The 17,348-nt window shown below is 39.5% G+C and overlaps 1 protein-coding gene across 1 annotated transcript; it reads left to right on the plus strand.

Annotated features, from left to right (window-relative positions):
• Positions 1 to 958: 958 nt before the first annotated feature.
• On the plus strand, positions 959 to 11,555 carry LOC111724932 (amine sulfotransferase-like). Its single transcript, XM_023512537.1, has 6 exons — positions 959 to 1,100; positions 3,337 to 3,545; positions 6,920 to 7,046; positions 7,928 to 8,022; positions 9,476 to 9,662; positions 11,434 to 11,555. Exons 1-6 carry the CDS (start codon positions 959 to 961, stop codon positions 11,553 to 11,555), a joined length of 882 nt encoding a protein of 293 aa, XP_023368305.1.
• Positions 11,556 to 17,348: the final 5,793 nt, after the last annotated feature.

The following is a 17,348-nucleotide window of genomic DNA, read 5'->3' on the forward strand; positions in this document are numbered from 1 at the left end:
TTCCCTTTCTGTTGGGATGACTCTTGGTCCAAGATAACTGGAATTGTATATTTCTCATGCTCTTTTTTGATTGGAATGATCAACTAATCAGAGAAAGAAGAAAAGACTTGACGTTCCAAGGGAAGAACTCCTAAGTCGACAAAAACCTCACAGTTTGAAATAATAAAATAATGAAAGGCATTAGGTAAATGATGACTCACAAGGCTTGGTTTAAAATCTTCACTCTGGCACTTTTCATATAGGACCCAGTATGTGAAAGATTTCCTGTGTGCTCTTACTGTTTTCCAAACTTTATTTTGTTATCACGGACAACTTAATAGCTTATCTTCAATTTTCCAGGATTCCATGAATGGATTCATATCTGTTATTTCCTGGTTGAATTACCCCGTTGCTCCAAGTAAATTACAAGTTAAGAAACAAAATCAAACTTTAATGAAAAAGTGTCAGAATGTATCATAACCTGATAACTCCAGAAGTTATGCAAAGAAAAGCTTCTATAAATTGGCTAAAACTTAGGCCCTCAACTTCAGTTACAGACACAAAGGAAAAGATCCATCTGATGAAGGACTCTCTATTAAGAGACAGGTGTTTCTTATGCCTGTTCAAGTGCAATGCTTAAATTTGCTTACCGTGTAGTGTATATCAAATCTCTGGTAACATCATTTTGGACACTATTACAGTAAGTACTTTCATCTCCTTTCCCTGTGCCTGAATGAATGGAGAATATACACAGAAAATGAAGACCCACTGCTTGAGCAGAAGTGTCCGGTGAACTGGGGCAAGCGACTCACCCAGAATTGGTTTTTAGAGCTACAAGGTTATTATGTGTCTATGGGAAAAATAAGGAAGCCATTTCTTTTCTTAACATAACCAGAAGCAAGGATATTGATGGAAACAAGATACAAATTCCTTCTGTTTCATTCAAAGAATTTTATGTATCTTTTGCAGGTACAGAATTATGGAAGATTTAGAAGCAGACTTATTCACATTTAAAGGGTTTACTTTGGCTCGTGTTGCAATTAAAACTGACCATTTAGAAAAATTAGATGATTTAGAAATTAGAGATGATGATGTCTTCATAGTCACATACCCCAAATCTGGTAAGTTCATTCTTCCCATAGCTAATCTAAAACATAAAATGATACTTCTACAATGATAGAAGTTAGATTTTTCACTAGTATATATGGCCATATATTCTTAATCCATTGGAAATAGGAAACTCTTCAGTCTCCTGGGTAATAAGGTCTTTTGCAAAGCAGTTATGTTATTTATGACTGGGCAAGAGAACAAACAAAATGTTAAACACTTTGGGCTTTAGAAGTTCCATGAAAGTCTGAATGTTGAAGTGCACTGGGAAAGAATGAAAGAATATTTACCATCTATCAGAGACTTGGGACATATATTTGAAGCCATCTTTAATGACTAAGCATAGAAAGGAGGAAAGCTAATTATCCTATTACAGAATAACACTGAACATTTTAAGTTTGTGTTTAGGTCATAGAATGTTGTTCCATTCAAGAAAATGCTAAATAAGGACTGATATAGGAAAACAGTAAAGGGCAGTCTCCCTTCTTGCCACTTCCTAGTGTTTTTCATTTTCTGCCTGTGGATCTACGTTCTGGCTTGGTGCCTCCGTTCTTTTCTTCTGCCTGACTTTCCTTTTGATGAGCCAGTTTGACTAAAGCCTGGCTTCTTTTCCATTTTCTGTTCTGTGTATTGCACTCAGTTTTATTTCATGTGCTATATTTTGATAACACATAAGATGGTTGAAATATAAGTTGAAATATAAGCTCTTACAACAACACACATTTCAAAAGAATACTCTTTAACAATAAATACACTTTAAACCAATAGACTAGTTGCTGCGGTAGGGTTGGGGGTAGGAATAGAAATAGAAAATGAGAATCAAACAAATATACTAGTAAACGAGGGAGGGGCTGAATGAATCCGTGGTGCTAATGCCGCAGGAACTATAGGGAGGATTAACAGTCACTTGAACATCTGACATTCTAAGTGGGCAAAACCTCAAAAATATAGAAATGAAGGAGGGAGGGGGTAGGACAAGTAGAAACAGAAAAGGAAAAAGAAGGAGAGGAGGGAGAAGAAAGGCAGCCTCTTTAACCCAGGGTCACTGGAAGCATACATTCTTCCAGGGCTCCTGTTCTTCAATATCCACAGACCTGCGGCCATACCAGGTTCCCATTAACAATCCCTTGATGACCACGGCTGGTGACCTTGTAGCTGTGATGTGTTTTGTAGAAGCAGTATCTGTCATCTCAGAAAGAAGAGAGGTTAGAAGAAACTCTTTAGACTTTCATATCAATACATTTTCAGTAGAATATGTGGTCTAGCTCTGGTAGAATGTAGGCTCATGTGGTCATGGTCTTCTGCAGGCAACATTGAAGATGACAGCTGCTGATTTTAGGTAGTAAGAGGAACATGGAAGGTAAATATCACTTGTCCTTGCCAGCAAGGGATGTATGTTCAACAATGCTCTTACTCCACAGGTGCAATAGTTTACCAAGGGGGACTGAGTATCTCTGGAAACCAAGGTTAGGCTGGGAATTGTTGAGGGGCGATTGGTTTCTCACAGCAGAAATCTGCCGAATTTCCAACTGGGACTTGTGACTTGTGGTGGGGTTAGTCTTTTCAATGCATTTGAACTGAAAAGAGAAGAAGCACCACCATTAAACTAGAGTGTTTTAAATCTTAACGGTCCCATATATTAAGTAAGCACAAGAAGTATAACAAAACTAAATATCTACTCTAATTGGAATTCATCTAAACCTTTGTCTCTAATCCTACTAAAAGCTAATGGTCTAACTGTAGCTATTAACGTTTGATATCGGTCTCTATGTGGGTGTCAGTGGTCCTATTGTAGATATTTATAATGAAACACCATTTCCTTAAGCAGAAATCAGTGGCAGAGTGAAAAATCATGGGGAAAGTGAGGAATACTAGAAGTTACTTCTGCACAGCAATTCTTTTCTTTCTGCTCAAATTAGTTAATGCCCTAGGAGTAGGACAGAAGAAGAAAACATAGAGGTAAGCACAGAAAGTAATTTGAAAGGTGACATATACAGATCAGAAGAAAGTGCACAGGAGGAGTCAAACAACAAACCTTCATCTAAGAAACAAACATCTGTCCTGTTTGGCATGAAACATCTCCTTAAAAAGAAAAGGGAAAGTAATATTTGCTCTCCTATAGCCATATGTCACTCTATATAAATGAAAATACCATTACCCATTGTAATCACTTTCTTTGACTTGCAAATTGATCGCATATACTTTTGTGAAATACATACATTATTAAAAACAAAATTATTTCCTTTATAGGAACTGTCTGGTCTAAGCAGATATTAAGCTTGATTTACTTTGAAGAACATCGCACAAGAACTGCACATTTGGACACAATATATAGAGTCCCATTTCTGGAGTACTGCATTGGAAAAGAGGATCTTGGTGAAAGGCCATCTCCTCGTCTCTTCAATACCCACCTTCCATACTACTTGGTGCCAAGAGGATTGAAGGACAAAAAAGCCAAAGTAGGGAATAGAGATACTGTCACCGCCTTCCCAAACCTGCTGTCTTGCCTGCTTCACTGTGCTTCCTTACCTGCACACCACTTTCATTCAGCTGTCCAGAAACAGCAATGGCTGAAATGGACCAGATGTTACATACTTTCATTTTCAGTGGGCATTTGAGTTCTTATAATGTTTGGAGTTAATTTTTCACCTTGTCTCTTTCTGGATTGTGTAAGTAGTAGAGGTAATTTGTCATTAATAGTCACACACACACACAAACACAGACACACACATCACACCACACTGGCACTCTCTCGGGGCCTTCACCCCTGCTGCCTTCCCAGCTTCCCTTTGACACTCCTGAACTATTTCCCAAGCCTCTTCTCCCTAAAGACTTAGTAACTTTGAAGGTAAGAAAACTTTATAACAAGTCATTCTTCTCTACAATGACGCTCTGTTCTTTTTTCACATTCTTCTCTGGATCAATGACCACCTAATGATCTACTAATAATGGCAGCCCTCGGCTCATTAACTTCCCCTCTAGTTCTATGCCTGTCCCTCCTGTGATTAAACAAGTTCACATGAGTGATCTTCTGGCAGAGTCAGACAAGGGAGACGCTAACAAGGCCCTGGGCTCAACATTTAAGGAGGCATGAGCACTCAGGGTCATGCAAATACAGGATCAGCCCTAGGAAGAGCCTGAGAGTTAGGGCCTCCTTAACATTTAGAGCTCAGGCTCTACAGTTGGCCTACCCTGGCATTCATCCTGCCATGCCTCCTGGTGCTGACTTCTTAGACTCCTAGGACATTTTCCTTCACCCATCTCAGCCACCCTCTTCTATAACACACCTCCCTGTAGTAACAACACTGATTGCCATCTGGTATCTATTTATCTACTCATTTATGTTCAGTCCTCTTAGCCAGAATGTAGAACCTTCAAGACAGAGGTATAGGTCTGTTTTCTCCTGTATTCAGAGCACATAGAACAATGCTGGAGGTTGAATGAATGAAAAAGGAATTACTTTAATTTGTGACTTTCAGCCCTTGGTTATTTTGCTGCTACCTCTTATTGTTTTTAGTCCTTTTCAAGTGTTCACGTTGTAACATACTTAAGGCCAATGGGCAAGGAAAAAAGTTTATTGAGGGCCTTCTGGGGAAAGTCTCTTTACTCCTTAAAGAGGCTCTGGGAAGAAAGAGCAATAGCCATATAGAGATGGAGGAGAGTTAGCTTGTCAGCATAAACACGTGGGAAGACTCTGAGTCCTTGATGACAACACTGGATGATGAGTTAACTGAACCTGTTCCACTCCAACCTGAGCTGATGAGTTAACTGATCCTGTTCCACTCCAACCTGACATGATGAGTTAACTGATCCTGTTCCACTCTAACCAGGGCTTTTCTGTCTTGTAAGGAAATAGATACACCATGTAGAAATTACTATTTGGAGTTTTCTCTAATAGGCATAGCATGCTGTGGCTTGTTTCTCCCTTACCAGTTTCTCCGTCTCTGTCCAACCTCCTAGTGCTGAAGATTCTCAGGTGTTTGGCCTCTCCTTCTCTCTCCCTCTGCAGTGAATCTCGAAGTAATATTATCCAATCACATAACTTAAAATATCTCCACATATTTGGCTTTCTAATCAAATCTAGACTGATGAAAACTATTTAATGTCTCAGATAGTATTGCTAATCACTATCTCAAATTTAAAATATCCAAATGGAACTTTTTATGTTTTCCTCAATCCCCATCTCTTCCCCCATTTTCCTGTAACAATAACATGAGGCAGGACCAGGACATTTGGCACAAGTAACCCATTCATGCCACTTTTTGGTCTGTTCTTTTTATGTAAGCAAGTGAATTCACGACACGAACCCATTCTCAGACCAAAAGAATCGCAGCAAGAGACTAAAAGGAATTTTTTTCTTCAAGTCCTAGAGGGCCATTCATTTCCTTCAAAAAATGTCAACCATTGTTGACATTACACCTCTGAAGAGTCTCCTTCCACTCCACTGGGGATCACTGAGGGATGAGGAGACCCTCAGATGAACACTATATCCACCACCTTATCTCACAGCATTAGGCCTTAGCTCCCAGCAATGCCAAGGGAAGCCGCAAGTGGATGAAAGCTTCTCCATTTCTAATTTTTGGAAGTCTCCCAAGAGGGGTAACAAAAACTCTATACTTCATTTAATAACAATGGTGCAAGAGCTTCAGTTTTATCCAGAACCTCTGAATAGCCTGTGCAGGCATAGAATGAGCCATGTAGCTGGGGTTTAGAGTAGAAATGGATCATCTTTTGTATTCCAGTATGATTGGATTGCATAATTGTTGTTAGGAAGTGATTCATTCTGGTTGTTTACAGAGACAATTTAAAAATGAATCTTTCAGACTGGTCTGAGTGCTGTGGTGTTTACATATATTATAATTGATTACAACCAGCTAAATATTTCTGTGTTCCTTCTTCATTTTTATTGTTTCATTTGACTACCCCAATAAAACCAAACAACAAAAAATTAATAAAAAACCGAGCACAGAGGTTCATGCCTGTAATTCTAGCATTCTGGGAGGCCATAGCAGGAAGATCCCTGGAATGCAGGAGTTTGAGACCAGGTGAACAAGACTGACCCTGGCTCTACTAAAAAGAGAAAAAAATCAGCCAAACTTTGAGGCTCTTTGTAGGCTAAAAAATAGAAAAAAATAGCCAAACGTGGAGGCTCTTTGAGGATACAAGTAGACATGGCTACTTGGGAAGCTAAGGCAGGAGGACCATTTGAATCTAGGAATGTGAAGTTGGGGTAAGCAAGGCTAACGCTACAGCCTAGCCTGGGCAACAGAGCAATTGTGTTTCCATAAAAATAAATTAACAAAAGCCACCAAATCTTTCTTGATAGTTTCATGGTGTAAAATAGTTAAGAAGTAACTTCTGTGTGCCAAGCTCTTATGTTTTGCTCAATGAGGATGTAATAGTAAAATATGTGAACCTTACATTAAAGAATGAGAAAAGCAAACCCTAAATTTTACAAGGCATTTAAAACCGTTTTAGTAAGTTATTCCCATTTTCATATATGTTATGGTTTATGAAGCACTTTCACATGCACAAGTGAGTTAGTTCTGATTTAGGGGCAAGAGAGTGAAGTTGCTCTCTGCTGGGGAGTTAAGAAGCAGTAACTCCTGAGATGTGTCTTGAAGGACAGTTAATAGTCACTAAGCCAGGCATGAAGGGAGAGGCCTGGCAGAGAAGGGGAAACGCTACATGTGAAGGGGAGGGCTGAGAATGTACGGGACGTGATTAGGAATTAAGACCCTTAAAATAATGGCTTAACCCAATTGAAATGTATTCTGATGAAGCTGTGATGAATGAAAGCATCAGAAACAATAATTCTTTTCTTTCCTTGCAGGTTGTGTACTTATACAGAAACCCTAAGGATGTTTTGTGTTCATATTTTCACTTTATTAAAATGTATGCAGTGTTTAAAGCTGGAGATACCATGGAGGAGTTTATGAAACAATTTTTAGAAGGAAAAGGTAACAGATATTATTAACTAAATAATAAATGTTTTATGCCATGGTGAGATTTCAGCTTCACGAACTTGGAGGGAGGAGAAAAGGGTGGTGAAATAGAGTAAAGTGGGGGGGCAGTGGTCAGGGTGTCAAGTTCACTGATAGGATTGTCTTGGATGACCATGTCTTGTCATTCATGCAAATTCCTCTACTCTCACACGCCTCTCAAGACATTGTCTACATTACGAAATCATTTATCGTGAAAAGTGAAGACAGGTGAGTGTCTCACTAGCTCAGCAGTGTCTGTTCTAGTTCAGCTGTGAAGGGAGCTCGGTTGAGTTTGTGTTTGGTGGGTTCTTTGTCATTGCATCTTGCATGTGGCAAATGTCTGTCTGTAAGTTCCCATCCACATCCTTTTCTAAGGATCAAATGTAGCTGGGTGAGCACGAGCAAGACCTGCTGAGACAGAGACGAGGATCTAACACAGGAGGACTAAGCTTAGGCTGTGGTCCACTGGACAGAGCTGAAGGGACTCCTCAGGGACCCTATGGTGGCACCTGGAGAGGGAAGATGGCTGTGTCTATAGGTTTGGGGACAGGGAGAGCAGTGGGAAGGAGAGGAATAGTTCCCGTGACTACGCTCCGTTCTTGGTTCTTCCTTGCTCCACCTCAGACTACTTTTCTGTTCATACAAAGTACATTATTAAAAGATGAATTTGTCTTTGATTTTATGCCATTGTTTCCAGTTGGCAGCTAAGTGCTTCTCCCATAACCCTGTGAACAGGAAAATCTGGAAACCAGAGACAGAAGTTGATTTTCCTTTTGGATACTAGAGTTTGTCAGACCTCATAAACAGTTGGATTCACTCAATGTATTTATCTGATTACTTACACCTTCTTTCCACAGTGCAAGGAGGCCTTTGGTTTGACCATATCAGAGGCTGGTATGAGCACAGAAGCCACTTCAATATTCAGTTCATGGCATACGAGGAGATGAAGAAGGTGAGAGAAGTTTGCGTTTGTGATCAGATCTAAGCTCTAACCCAGCCTGGGCTAATGCATGTGTAGTTTATTCCCACAACACCAACAGAACAATCTGGACTTTGAGATCCAAGACGAAGTTTAATGTGAGACAATCTTTTGTATCAATGTTGTATGTTGTCTCCAAGGTTGTCATTAATTGTAAGTTAATGTAAAGTCTAAAATTATTTTTTAAAGGGTAAGTATGTAAGAAATTCTGTGTATATGGATGAGGGTTTGTAAATCTTAAAAGAATTAAATAAACTGGAACAAATTTGTATTTCATTAGGGATAATCTGGCCCCCAGAAACAGTCAATAGAAGCAACCTAAAATACAAGAAGACTGTTGCTCAGTCACTGAAATGCAGAGCAGGCTGTCCCCAGGCGGGGCGTGACAGCTCAGGGACGTCAGGAAGGTCTCCAGCATTTCCCACCTTCCCCCTTCGTCCCACTTGCTGTGTCAGTGAGGTCTCTCCTCATGATTGTAGGATGGTCGTCAGGGCTCCAAACTCACGTCCTCCCGGGAAGCACCTAATGCAGGAACAGAGGGACTGGACCAAAAGGGCTTTTCCCCCGCTCTGTTCCCACCTTCCCTCCAGAAGGAAAATCAATCTCAGAGGCCTCTACTTGACTTCCTCTTTCTGTTTGAATGACCAAAATAGGATCCCATGTGCGAGTCCATGTGCCAAGTTGCAGCCCTCCTTACATCTGGCCCTTCTCTCTCCAGTCCTGTCTCCTCCTTTCTCATCCAGGCCTGTTTCCACCAAGCCCCAAGGATGCCAAGTTTCTGACTTTCCCGAGGCCTCATAGCTCATGATGCCACACAACTGTCCTACTGTGCACTGTTCCCTTGTACTCAGAAAGCACATCTCCAGTGTTGTCTACCTGGGAAATTCTTATTTCTCCTTCAAGACCCCAAATAAATTTCTCTTATTTTTTTTAATTGTTGGGGATTCATTGAGGGTACACAGAACCAAGTTACACTGATTGTTTTTGTTAGATAAGAACCCATTTATATCTGTGTCCTGCCCCACACCCTTACATTTCTCTTTTTTACTGTAAATTTCTTGGACAACGACTGTCTTGCCCTGGATCCCTGGACTCAACTCCCAACACTGATTTCCTTCTATCCCTGTGTTCACTTGCACCGTCACCCAGGCCAGTGCCTGACAGACAGCAGGAACACCCCACGGGTTTGCCATGAACACAGAGACAGTGACAAATGTGCAATTAGTGAATTGAGCTCTCAAACAGCAGGCACTTGAATGATTTGTCAGCAAGGAATAAGAAAGTCAGGTCACACTGTCCAACTAAGAATTTATGACCAGCAGAAGCACCTACATTTTTCACAACCACAGTAATGCTTACCTGCGACCCTTGCCTGTGTCACCTCTGCAACAACGTGCATCACTTATTATACTGTGATTTGTTTCAGGATCTCAGAAGTTCTGTGTTAAAACTCTGCAAATTTCTGGGGAAAGATCTGAGTGGGGAGGCCGTGGATGATGTGGTGAGACAGGCCACATTTGAGAGCATGAAGGATGACCCACTAGCAAATTATGAAAATGTCCTAAACACCCGGGTTGGGGTAACTAGAAGAGAAGGCCATTTCCTTCGCAAAGGTAAAGGTCAGCAGTAAGGCACTGAATGCAGTACTTTTCACTGTGGTGCAGATGAAGCTAATTGTATTTTCCTCCCCAAGTTTCACACACTGAAGCCCTCCTGGGCCTCTTCACTTCTCTACGGGTTTCTTTTCCATGCTTTCTGCTTGGGGCTCTCCATGAAACTTTCTTATCTGGGTCTTACGGGGAATGTAATGAGTACCCTGACATCACAAGGTCTTTGAATGACCTGTGAAAATCTACCAATGCCAAGCACAGTGTCTGTCTGCCACCAAATAGGTGCTCACTTCATGTTGGAGGCATTCCCCTCCTAAATAAGGCCCAGCACCTGACAGTGAAGCAGTGACAAGCCCGTTAGCCATCACGGGCCACTCTGGCATCTCCCTGATTCATCCTGCTTCTCTGACAGGGGTCAGTGAACGACACACATTAGAGCTTTTATTATTGGGATAGGCTATTACATGTCTTTTACTAAACTAGGATCCGACTTTAAATAAATTTATAGTTCCATATTATTTATCTCACCTCTGGTGAAAGAGTTTTAGAATGCGTGAATTCTCCATACAATTGTCAAATTTGAATGTGTTAAAATATTTTAATTACACAGTCATTCTACATTATATTTCATGTTTGTTAACTTCGTATTACACGCAATAATAGACATAGCTTTCGCACTTAGTGGTTTCATAGAGTTATACACTTTATATCGAGAAGCAATAAATATTGGCTTTGTATTTCTCGAAATTGGTTTTTCCTTCCCTTACATTCATCTCTCCTTCTCTTATAATATGTTCAGCACAGGTAACGCTGAGCTGACCTAAGGAGAGACACACCCACGGCCGTTAGTCCCAGCACACCCTAATGTCTCTACATGCTGAGGCCACTGCCCAGCTCTACCGCGCTGCATTTTGTACTTAGAAGAAGACATTTTTCTGTGTTTCTGTGTCTTTAGGAAATCCTGAACATGAGTGATTTAAATGGCTATAAGAAAACTACGAGTGAGCAAAATCCTGGAGACACTATTTGTGTCTCTGCAAATGACCACTCCCACTTTGTGGAAGTGATCCCTGTGGTCACTTGCAGAGACACAAAGAGTCTGTCCTGGATTTGGTCAACCTGACCGTCCTTTGCTCTCTGGCTCTGGGTGTCTATGTTCGTGGTTCTTTCAGCCCCACTGTGTATTTCAGGTCAGAGTGATTTTCAAATCAGTATTTCTTTCCTTTCTTCTCTTTCTATCAGCTGCTATTCCTCATACTGACTGTGTATCTTTTAAAGTTTAGTTTTAGTTTATATCAGATTTAAATGAGGTAAGGGTGGAATGATTTCACCTCTGCCATAATAAACTGTATGACCTTAGGTTATTTTTTAAAATTCGATCAACATCCATGTCCTCTTTAGGAAACATTACCTCAGGGATGTCTGATCATCTCAGGGTTTTTTTAAATGATATGGTAACCATTATGAACCTGAAACAAAACAGTGACCAAGTTGTAGTAATTTTCAGTTTCCCAGGTGCTAGTCCTGAGAAGGCAGGTGATGATTCTATCTGTTTAGAGTACAATTGTAGTGGTAAGTATACTTACCTGCTAGCCTTAGAGTGGGAGAAGGAAGGGTACTAGCCACATGGAGGAGTGATTGGGAGTTAAATGGGCAGAAAAAAGTAGGAAAAATATTTCTCCCAACACGGCATTATATATTTGTTTTACCTCCCACCCCATCACAAAACTTCACCTAGGCAATTTCCCTGTTTTGTTTTGTTTTGTTTTACCAGGAACCATTGGAGACTGGAAAAATCATATGACTGTTGAGCAGAATGAAAGATTTGACAAAATTTTCCAAAATCAGATGAAAGATTTTCCATTGCCATTTATTTGGGATATAAATGAAGTATAGAATTAAGATCAGCACGCAGAATCCTAAGAAGGCACTTTAAGCCAGAAATGCATAATTATATGCTTCAATCTTTAACTATCATTGTATCATATTGCAAAAATCTCACTGATGAATGAATATTAATACAGTGACCTTTATGTCATCTGCTAAACTTTCTATTTCCAGGGATTCCTTAGCTTCTGATCAAATAAGGATTCCCCATGTTGTTTTGATATATATTTCTGGATGTTTTTACACTTTATTTTTATCCACAAACGACTTTGTATTTTTTTTGTCATATTCAGAATTTTAATTTCATCTAATAATATAACTCAACTTTTCATTTTATGGTTTCTAAGATTAGCTCCGTTAATTTAAATCAGGTAACATGATTTCTCCAGAATTTTCCTCTTGCTCAGGATGGCTTTGGCTATTCGGAGTCTTTTGAAATGCTAGGATTATTTTTTTCTATTTTTATGAAGAATGTCTTTGGTATTTTGATGTATCCAGAGTTAAATTATTTACAAATGATTATTTGCAACATGAATTTGCAACATTAAAATGTCTATTTCTGTCAGCATGAATTGGTGAACACTTCAATAAATAATGTTGGGTCAACTTGTTATTTATATGAAAAAATAATTAAATAGAATTCTTATGAATAATATCCAAAAGAAAGATGTGACTTGTAAATGTACAAATATAGGAGGGGACACCAATCCTCCAAAGTAGAACATAATCTTAGAAGCCAATGGCTTTTAGTCATAAGCAGTGAATCCCACCAGGACTCCATCCTTCCCTTTAGTGAAGCATATTTCCTTCTGTCCCAGAGTAGGTTCTATGCCATCCAGGAATGAAGGCTTACACTCAGGAATCTGGTTGGTACTTAATTGTATCACACTTGAGCTGATACTCAAGTTGCAAAAATCCTCAGAGCTCTTTTTTTCCCCTTTCTTCATGTGGGAAGATGACTGTCCGTAAACCAAGCTGCCTGTAGTTGGGGGAGGGGTGACAAGGCCTGGCTTGGTGCACCTGCTGGTCTCTTTGGGACATGTGGACCCCATGTTCACTGGCCTGAGCAAATCCATTTATGGGAATTACCCAGGGACTACACCCCTGGAGGTCCTACTGCATTACAAAGTTTGTCCAGACCTCAGACTACTCCTTTTTTTGCCATTGGTGGAGCTAGCAGGGATTGAGGCTTAGGAAGAATGTTTCCCTCTGGCTGAGCTGGGTCAAGATGCTTCCTCTGTGGGCACAAGCAGAATTCTTCCCTCTGCTGTGTTCTGCTGTGCCAGGGTGGCCCTGAGTTTCAGTGAAAAGCCCCACAATCACTTAATTCCCCTTCCCTCTGGCATACAGATTTTCTTTCCACTCTGTGCACTGGAACAGCATGCCATGGTTTGGGGAGGAGTATTGCGGGTATTGCAAGATTGTCTTTTCTGTTCTCTTCAGCATCTGTTTTCTTGATGTAATGGGAAAACCAGGTAGTACAATCAATAACCTTATCTTTGGTTCTTCTGAAGGTGTTTATGTGGATAGTTGTCACATGAATTGTCACATGTCTGTGTGGTGGAACCATTGTTGGAGGTTTCTATTTGGTCATCACACTCAGTCCCTATCTGTTGTCCTTTTTACTTAAACATGGGTTTAGGTGGGAAGGAAATCTTACGTCTTACAGAAATAAATATCTAACACTTTCTGTATAGTAAATATTGGGTTTACAATTGTATATGGATTCTCTTGTATCATACTAACAACATTATGAGGTAGGTAAGAATAGTCCACATTACAAAGTCCCAAAGCTGAAGATGCTGGTTTGGGTGTGAAGAGAAGGAAACACTTTTACACTGTTGATGGGATGTTAATCTAACAGACTTTTTTGAAAGTATGGAGGGTAATCCAAGAGCTAAAAGTTGACCATCCAACTGATCCTGTGTTCCCATTAACTAGGTGTCTATCCAGAAGAAAAAAAATCATTTTATCATAAGAACATTTGCACTCAAATGTTTATAGCAGCTCAATTCACAATCACAAAGATGTGGAAACAACCCAAGTGTCCATCAACTCATGAATGGGTAAATATACCATAAATACTATTCAGCCATTAAAATGATGACTGAATATTAACCTGGATGGAGGTGAAACACATGCTTCTTTTTTTTTTTTTTTTTTTTGAGACATGGTCTCGCTTTGTTGTCCTCAGTAGATTGCCATAGCATCATAGCTCACAGCAACCTCAAACTCTTGGGCTCAAGTGATTCTTTTGCCTTAGCCTCCAGAGTAGTTGGGACTACATGTGCCTACCACAAAACCCAGCTATGTTTTAGAAATGGGGTCTCACTCTTGCTGAGGCTGAGAAACACATTCTTCTTAGTGAAGTATCACAAGAATGGAAAAGCAAATATTTGATGTACTCAATATTAATACGAAGCCATTAGATAATCTAATTCATGCACACATAGGAGAAAAACCCATTTCAATTCAAGTTGGGGCAAGAGGGACCAAGATGGGGTAAAGGGGGGATTTGGGGTGCTTCCACTGAATGGGCACAATGTAGGTGTGTATGGCACACTTTCTGGGTATGGGACACAACTACAAGAGGGACTCCACCTAACAAATTCAAATATTGTGATCTGGTTGTTTATACCTTCACATTAACCTGAAATTTAAACAAGAAAAAAATATATACAAAAATCATCTTAAAATTCAACCATCAGAGAAACAATCCAATTCAAAATGAGCTAAAGACCTATTCTTAGGAGAGATTCCTCACCTAAGAATATACAGAAATGTCAAAAAAGCGAATAAGATGCACCACATCATATGTCATCAAAAAAAGGTAGGTTAAAACATTATTAAGAACTACTACGGACTTATAATAATGGCCAAATCCATATTATTAACAAGACCAAATACTACCAAGAGTGTAGGGCAATAGGAATTCTCATTCCTTGATGGAGAATGAAAAATGATATAGTTGTTTTGGAAGACAGTTTCTCAATTTCTTAGAAAACTAAACACACTCTTACTCTATCATCTCATTAATTACAACCAAAAATCTCAAGCAAAATACATATAGAAACTATTAGAAGATTCTACTTGGTGCAAAAAAAGAGCAAAAACTGGCTAGAGATCACAGAATTTTAGGAATGACCTAGTGGTGAACTCTCCATTGTTTATTTCCCCCTCCTATATATTACAAGCCTGGGCACTAGAGCAAGCTACACCTGGAAATTCCAATGTGCACAGACTTTGAAAAGCCCTACGAAGTTCTTCTTTCCCTAGAATCTAGATAAAGACTGAAAATAGAGAAGGCTGGAAGAACAAAATCTTTTTTTATGCTACCTACTCTACTCCCAGCAAACATGAGGGTAGAAGCTGTACTCTGCCTCCTGCACACTAGGTGCTGCTGAGCCAGTGAGTGGGTTTGCAGCCTGTTTAACCATTCTCTTCTCTATCTGAGCACAAGCAGGGGTTGCATCCCATTTCCTCCCCACTGAGCTCTGCATTTGTGGAGACTGCCAGGTAGAGTCCTGTTGATCATCCCCTCCCCCTGCTTTAATAAGAGTAGAGGCAGTGCCTTTTTCCCTCATTTCCATTTTGTGAAAAAATGCCAAAGAGGGTGCTCAACCACCCCCTTTCCAATACAGAACGAGGTAAAGAGTATAGATAGGAGGCTAAGGGCAGGAGTGGAGTATTTAAGTCTGCATGTAAATTTCCAAGGAGAATCCCAAATGACCCATGCATAAAAGCAATGAGAATCAACACACAAAAAAGCTTTGACACTTGAGTAAAAAGAGACAGCAGATGGTAACACCAAGTTGGCACAAATGTTGAAATTCTTTAACAAACATTTTAAAGCGGTCATAAACATACTCCAAGAAGAAAATATAAACACTCTTGAAACAAATGGAAAAATAGAAAATCTCAGCAAACAAATGAGATCAATAAGACAAAATGAAAACTTAGAATGTAAGACTATAATAATATTAAAAAACTCATAAGATGGGCTCAAAGCAGAATGGAAATGACAGAGGAAATAACCAATGATCTTGAAGGCAGATCATCAGAAGTTATCTAATTGAGCTGTATAAAGAAAACAGATACACACAAAAAAGACCAGAAACTAAGAAATCTGTGGAACAATAACAAAAACTCTAACATTTATGTCACTGGAATAGCAAAAAGAAGGCCAGGGGCTCAGGCTCATAAACCTAGCAATCTGGGAGGCTGAGGTGGGTGGATTTCTTGAGCTCAGGAATTTGAGAACAGCCTGATTAAGAGTGAGACTTCCATCTCTACTAAACATAGAAAAACTAGCCAGACATCATGATAGGTGCCTGCAGTCCCAGCAACTTAAGAGGATCACTTGAGCCCTGAGAGGCTGAGGGAAAAGGATCACTTGAGCCCAAGAGTTTGAGGTTACTATAAGCTATGAGGATGCCACAGCACTCTACTCAAGGTGACAGAATGAGACTGTCTCAAAAAAAGAAGAAGAAGAAGAAGAATAGCAAAAACAGGAGAATGGGTACAGAATGGCTGAAAAGTTCTAAAATTTGGTGAGAAACATCAGCATACAGATTTAAGAAGCTGTGTGAATGCCAATTAAAGTAAATCCAAAGTCAGGAATTAAACTTTGATATAACATCATATAAAATATATTCTCTGACAGTAATGGAATTGTTAATACGTATAAGTTAATCACAGAAAAATAATAAGAAAATCTCCAAACACTCCAAATCCATTAACCCATGAATGGCTTACCAAACTGTGGCATATGCATACCACCGAGTACTTACTATTCACTCATACTTACTATACACCTGTAAGAAAAGATGGAGACTTTGTATCTTTTATGTTTATCTGGATGGAGTGGAAACCCGTTTTTCTGTGCAAAGTACCTCAAGAATGGAAAAAAAAATCCAGTGTACTCAGTACAAATATGCAACCAATAAATAAACAAATATACACCCACATGAATGATAAAACACAAATGTAGTCTAGCAAGGGGGAGGGGAGAGGTGGGAGAGGAAGGGGGTTGAAAGAGGGGAATTGACAGGATCTCACCTCCTGTGCGCAATATGAGGGTGTTCAGCATGCCCACTGGCAGAAGGGCTCAACTACAACTTGAACTTTGCCTTAGAAGTGAAAACAATGTAACTTAAAAATTTGTACCCTCATATTAATTTGAAATTAAAAAATTCCAAAAACTGAAAGAAAAGAAAAAGAAAGAGCTTTGGGCTGAAAACAAAGCAGGAATAATAATGGATATTTCCTTAGGTTGTTCCTTTCAATTGTTGTTCTCTCCTAAAGTGGAGAGATAAGGAAGTTAAATCTGTCCCTTGACTTCCCTTCTCTGGACCCTACCATCCTGCCCTTGCTTGTCATTCCAAGGAAAAAAGCCCCCATTATAGAGAAAAAAGGAGGGGGGGGGAATGCTAACTCCTTCAAACCTTCTGTCAAAGTACAAAACCTTCAATTTATATTTCTAGTTTATCTTAACCTTTTGTTTTGTTTTTAGAATCCCAAGCATTCTAAATTCCAGGATCCTGATTTTAAAGAGTTCTGTAGCAGAGAAATTATAAGCAACATTTTGTACGCATGTGTACAGGTGTGTTTCGGAAAGGGTAAAGATCCAAAGAAAGCTTTTCTTCAAATTATCAAACAGGATGGAGGAGAATTATGTTCTTCCATTAATTTAGAATTTGTGACAACCATCTTGCTACATCTCATATAAATGTAAAGTGTCAAAGTTGGTATATTTAAAAAGAGAAATAGATAGCAAATTAAAGACTTTCACTTATGGTTTAC

The sequence above is a fragment of the Otolemur garnettii genome, unplaced genomic scaffold, assembly GCF_000181295.1.
Source record: "Otolemur garnettii isolate 467f Iridium unplaced genomic scaffold, OtoGar3 scaffold00002, whole genome shotgun sequence".
Classification (NCBI taxonomy): Eukaryota; Metazoa; Chordata; class Mammalia; order Primates; family Galagidae; genus Otolemur; species Otolemur garnettii.